This window comes from Chelon labrosus (genome assembly GCF_963514085.1).
Source record: "Chelon labrosus genome assembly, chromosome: 11".
Lineage (NCBI taxonomy): Eukaryota > Metazoa > Chordata > Actinopteri > Mugiliformes > Mugilidae > Chelon > Chelon labrosus.
This window is the reverse complement of record NC_140344.1, coordinates 4,103,938-4,109,937: the sequence shown is the minus strand read 5'-3', so window position 1 is coordinate 4,109,937 and position 6,000 is coordinate 4,103,938. Positions and strand designations below refer to the sequence as shown.

The 6,000-nt window shown below is 42.5% G+C and overlaps 1 protein-coding gene across 1 annotated transcript in view; it reads left to right on the top strand.

The window, feature by feature from the left end:
- Positions 1-710: 710 nt before the first annotated feature.
- LOC311496164 (chemokine-like protein TAFA-5) overlaps positions 711-6,000 on the top strand; it is a gene marked incomplete at its 3' end in the record, with an annotated part of 146,711 nt that continues 141,421 nt past the window's right edge. Inside the window, exon 1 of the mRNA XM_084555928.1 lies at positions 711-976. Within this exon, the coding sequence (XP_084412054.1) occupies positions 886-976 (91 nt within the window). The 5' untranslated portion in view covers positions 711-885. The remainder of the gene's footprint in view (positions 977-6,000) is intronic.

Here is a 6,000-nt window from a genome sequence, read left to right as displayed (position 1 = left end):
TGCAATAATTATACATGTTAATGACGCAGTGAGATGAGGCATTGTTTAAACCCACTGAAGTTATTTCCACAACCTGGCAACACATGGGTGCCCCTGTCAGCGTCCTCAGATCCTGGTTTCCGCCCCTGCTGTACAGCATCAGGTTCAGCCCCGGTATCCTAAGCCTGTGGATGGTTCCGCACCGAGACACGTTAGTGTAACCGGCGTGACGTCACTCTATGACGACAGAGAGAGAGAGAGAGAGAGAGAGGGAGACGGGGGCGGGGGGGACTTCACAACTGCACAGCTGCACATCCTCTTTCACTCTTCTCTCCACCAGCCAACCGGGCTCCGCTCAGGACGCCCGATCCGATCCAGCGGGGAGACGTTCAATATGCCAGCTGTAGCTCCAGCCGGCTCCAGTGCTGGTTCTTCCGTCCCTGGAGGGATTTCCACGTGCGACACTTCTGATGCATCAGGAACGCAGTGAACATTAAGTTGGAGGCGTACAGATGGGAAACTTCTAGGCTAGTTTGGACCTGGTCTAGTGTTTTGATGAACGTAGTTCAGTGGAGGGGACCACCTGCACCTGCATCTGCACCTGCTGCTGGCCGCTGCGCCGGGGAGCCCTGTGAGCACCCCGAGAGGTTCAGAGTGTAAAGAGAGAGAAATAAAAAAAATAATAATAATAATAAATACCTCTTTGCTGAGTAAAAATCTCCTCCAGTCTGGAGTTGTCACTTCTGGCTCGCGTGTGGTTACATATCCAGGAGATGACACCTGTCTCCCGCCTCCGTCCTCCTCTGGGTCGGATAGGCATGGAAGTGGCGTCGTGAAGGGGGGCACCGTCCTGCGGATAATCAGTTTGGACTTTGTGGATCACCGCGCGGCTCGCGTCTCTCCCCCATGCAGCTCCTACGGCTGGCCTGGGCTCTGACTGCCGCTGCGGTCTGCTTCCTGCTGCTCCTGTTCATCCACAACGAGGTCTTAAGAGAAGGTATGACTCTGTCGTCTGCTCACAGCTTGCGGGAGTGTGTGTGTGTGTGTGTGTGTGTGTCAGTATTCTTCAACTAAATGTCCAAAAGTCTGAACAGGTCACAGAGTAATGGTAATCATTTTATTTGCGTCATTTTTAGTAGGCCGATCCATGATTAGGGATGCAATCTGTGCGCGCAATCGGGCACGTTGTCGTGCGCACCTGTCGCCCCGAGCGTGTGTAGCAGTGGACGGTACGATGATAAAAGGCGGGAGATGGAGAACAGATGAAGCAAAAGCAGTATAAACGCAGACCCATGCTTTTTAGTGGAGGAATTAGGTCTCCAGTCTGCCTACGGTGCTGCGTTTCTATTGTGACTGGCTCTAACTCTTCTGTGTCAGTAACTTTTAGTGCCCTGGGTAGCAGTAGAAGCACAACACATCTTTTGAGACACGATGATAGAGGGGAAACTCTCTCTGTCTGACCCTCTCTCCATCTCTCTTTCTCTCGCTCTCTCTCTCTCTCTGTGCTACACAGATACATGCACACACACATATTAACTGTACTGCAGAGGTATCAAACACTGAAATTTTCCATTTTCATTATTGATTCATTTCTAGATTATTTATGCAACAGCTGAACTGTTCATTTATCCTGTAAAATGTCAGACACACATAGTTTATATTCAGCGCATACAGCAAATAAATGAAATACAGTAAAAATAAAACCAAAATGCTAGTGGCTTCAAGAGGAACCTTAAGAGTAAACTTCATTTGCATTGCCTCTCAAAGTGAATGGACATGAAATAATCGGGAGCAAATATAGCATAAAACCGTAGTAAAATGTAAATGACCCATACTAAACACACTGCACATCTCCTATGATTAAAAGTCACAGGTGTACTGGCCTGCGCACATACAAAGTTTGTGGCACACAACAACTGTGTCATCTTGAAGTCTGTCTTGTGCAGCTTTTTTTGATGCCCCTGGTGACACATTCACCAGTGACCAACTGGTGACGATTTTTCCGGCTGGGTTAAGAGTTCAGGCTCGTCTTTAGGCAAGATTTTAAATGCCAAGTCACTCGTCGTGCTCATAAAAGCACCAAGCATGGCTGCTGCTTTTCAGAGTGTGAGTATGCAAAAAACCCTATATTCAGAAAGTGCATTCCATTTAGCATTAAAAAAAAAAGCCCTATCGTGTTATTCAAAAAGGGCCTTTATCACAGTTTTTGTGCACAACGCCCTCCGTTCTCTCCAGATTTGAATCATATTCTGAATATGAAAAGAAAAAAATATTTTGTCCTTGCATGGTTTCTGTACTGAGGTTTTGTCTTGGATTTGGATTTTTGTTTATATCACATTGCACAAATGATAAAGCACGCTTTTTTTGTTTGATTTGTTTTTTTAGCACTTTAACCCAATAAAATATATTCAAATATGGTCCCACTGGTAGACAGGATGTAGACATGTGTAAACCTCCAAACAAATGTGTCCAAAATCAGAGTAGATTAGATTCACACAGGAGAAAAAAAAAATCCCAAACTAGTGGTACTACTGGTATGTTGTATTACACAAGGACAAAAATAAATTATAGGCCATATATTCCTTTACACTGTGTTTCCATTCCTTTTTCAGCATTGCATTTTTTGCCATTTAATAGCAGGTTCTCCCACTTCATGGAGGGAGAACTGGGAACTGGATGTGACGGGCTATAACTCTTCCGTGTCAGTAACGTTTAGTGACATGGGTATGAATTCAAATAATAGATGAACATATATGTTCACAATAACCATAAATTAAAGTCTGATAATGAACGCATCTGCACCTCAGTACAGAAATGACAGAGACTCTCTAATGTGGAGTCAATAAAGTCAGCAGTAGACGCTGCTGCTCTGGATCAGCAGCTTCAGGTCGCTCACTTTCTCACAGCACCCCGCAGCAGGCGAGGGAACACTCCCTCTCCTTGTCGAGTTCTCTCCGACTGCAGTGACTCTAGCAGCCGCTGACGTTCCTTCACCTTGTCAGGTTTCTGCTGCTGCTCCTTTTCATGTGCTGCTGAAAGCTGCCTAGTTATCTCCTTCACTAAGACAAAGGAGGCCAACCTCAGCCTGACTCTCTCATGATATACCCAGATCTGCTCAGCCACCGTGGCTTGGCATTCTGCCTCAGCTGTGTCTTTTTCGTCACAGTCAGGGTTTTAATTGGTTGTAGGTCGGCTCAGATTCTGTAATGATGACAGTTTACCCTCTATCTGACATTTTAAACATTGAACATTGATTATTAAACAAAGTAACTGATGAGTTGGTTGCTATCTTCAGTAGTTTACCTCTATGATGGAATAACGTACTAGATTGGTTCCCATAGATTGGTAAGCTAGCTTTGCATCCACAGTCTAAAAAGATTCTTTGCTCTTTTTAGTTATTTTTCCTGTTCTCCAAGTGGTAGAAGATATAAAAAAAATGGAAACAACTAAATGCGGAGCTGTGTTGTTTGCAAAAATGAGCATATGTTTCATACATCCTTCAACGTAGCCATGTTTTACTATAATAGCCTAATAACTCGTCAGTCTCTCAACCACTTTCACAAGGTTGAGCTTTTCTAACAGTCTTGAAGGTTTCCCACATATCAGGAGCACCTATTGCCTTGACATAGCAGTCTTATTCATCCCAAACCATCTCAGTTGGGTTTAGGTTGATTGATTTAGATTTCTGGCTCTCTGTCACTTTGTTTCCTGGTCAAACTGTGCCCTACAGATGTGTGTTTTGGCTCATTGTCCAGTGAATCTCATTCTCACTTTGAAACAACTATCCTGTTAACCCTAAACCAATCATAACGTTGCGGTAGACACAATATTATGAACATAAATCGTGAGATTTTCCAGATTTACTGAGCTTCATGTCTCTGATTAATGTCTGTTATTTTCTCTTTACTTAGTTGAGTGTGTCTTCCCATAGTAGATGAAACATGTAATTTGCTGCATATTCACATTGAATATCGACACAATAAGGTTCACCTGTTAACTTAAAACCATTTCAGAGAACAACCTCATGAAACTGGTTGAGATATTTCCAATAGTGTGCAAAGCTCTTATCAAGTGAAGTGGTTACTTTGAAGAATCTAAAATGTGTAATATTTCTTTTTATGCCTCTACATAATGCCATGCGTTATTTCAAAGACTCGATGTAGAAAATAGTAAGAATAACAAAAAAAATAAAAATAAAATAAAATCTGTGAATTAGCATTTGTGTCCAAACGTTTGACTGGAAAATAATAACGGAAGAGTGGAGAATTTTTTCGGCAGATGGCAGCTTGTACATTTACGATATGTATCTAAATGTATATTTACCTGCCACTTTATAACAGAGTTTTCTCCTAAAGCTCAGAAGACTAATTTGAGCTTTGAGCTGCATCAACAAAATCAACATGAAACTGTGTTCCAAGCTGAAGATCCACACAGCTTTTAGCTAAAAGAGGCCAGCGATAAAGTCAAATCAAACCATGCATACTGTTCTCCTCAGCAGCACTAATTATCCTGTGAGATGGTGTCAGGCCCAGTTTATGCACAGCTTGTTGTCAGAGGTTTCTGCAATGTTGAATTTATACCTCAGTGGGATGCCCTGCAGGAGAGTAGCTGCATTAATAAGCTCCAAAATATGACATTTAAAGCTAATAGGACGGTTTGGAGCAATACTCATCTAAAAAGACCTACGCATGCGAAAGCAAAGAGTCAAACATCGAACATTATCATTTTTCCTGGTTATATTTCAGTTTGACCTTTCGGTGGTTGTTGTTTTTATTCCCAAAAGAAGTAGGTGGTGATGTTTATCGTGGAGCTGTTTGTTAGATTATCCAGATAAAGGGGGAACTCTTATTTTTTTATGCCAATTCAATTTGACACTATACCAATACCACATTGCATGTACTGCATTAAGCAGTACTGAAGGTTTTACTTGCTATTGGACTGGAAATTAAATGAGCGATATCACACTTCAGTACACATTACAAGACGTTACAAGACTGTGTAGAATGTGGTGCTTGTGTGCCGGACGACACATAACAAAGACACGTTTAAAGCTCCCCCCAGTTTCTGATATACAACACAAACACAAAATTGCCTTCTGTGGCTTTTGTTTGGCAGATGCTTCTGACACCCCTCCTCGTCGTATGCAGATGTTTCAGATAATCGGTGCGGCTGCAGAAAGAGGAAAATCATAAACTCCAGCAGCTGCTCATTGAAATTCATCGGTCAGAGCTCAAAGAGACTCAGCTGAGCAGGTGCCGGTTTCCAATGATGTTGCAGAGGCTCTTATTTTGGAAAGAGATGAGGGCTGTCTGTTTATGTTACATCAAAACATCAGACTAAAGAGGTCAGCTTTTTTCGCAATAGGAGAACACAAAGAATCAGCTTTTTTACAGGTTGTTTCTGTGGTTAGCCTCTTCATTGATCATCTCAGTGTGAAAAGCTTTAATGAAGACAAACTGCAGGCCAACTTTAATTCCCTCACGCTCTCTGTTTAAGGAGTTTCTCTTTTCTTTCCCCTGTCTGCTCATGAAGCTCATTTTGATCCTGGAAACAAGCCTATTATGCAGCAGACACACTGTTGTGCCTGCGGTGTAGAAAGCTTACCTAAGGAGCCTTCATAGTCCAAATTAATTCTCAATGCTCCATTAAGGCGAGCGTATATTCATGGGAATTATGAACGCACCGCCTCTGAATGAAAGAGAAAATCATCAGCTGAGAACAAAGACACACAAACAGAAATTAAGGGAGCAAAAAGCCGCAGAGGGTGTAATTGGATTTGAATAAATGCATCTGGAGGAGGAACATCGTCAGTGGTGAGTTTGAGACAGCAACAGAGACGAGATCTGTCGCCGTGCGCACACACACGCTGACACGCTTTAATCTTTGGGATAAGAGTCCCTGCAGCGGCAAACACGGTGATATTTCATTCCGAAAAGTTCTAAACAAAACTTGTCAGGGGAAAACATGAAGCAATCAAACTGTGGGACTTAACATTGGTATAATGAATGAATAAAATCTGTA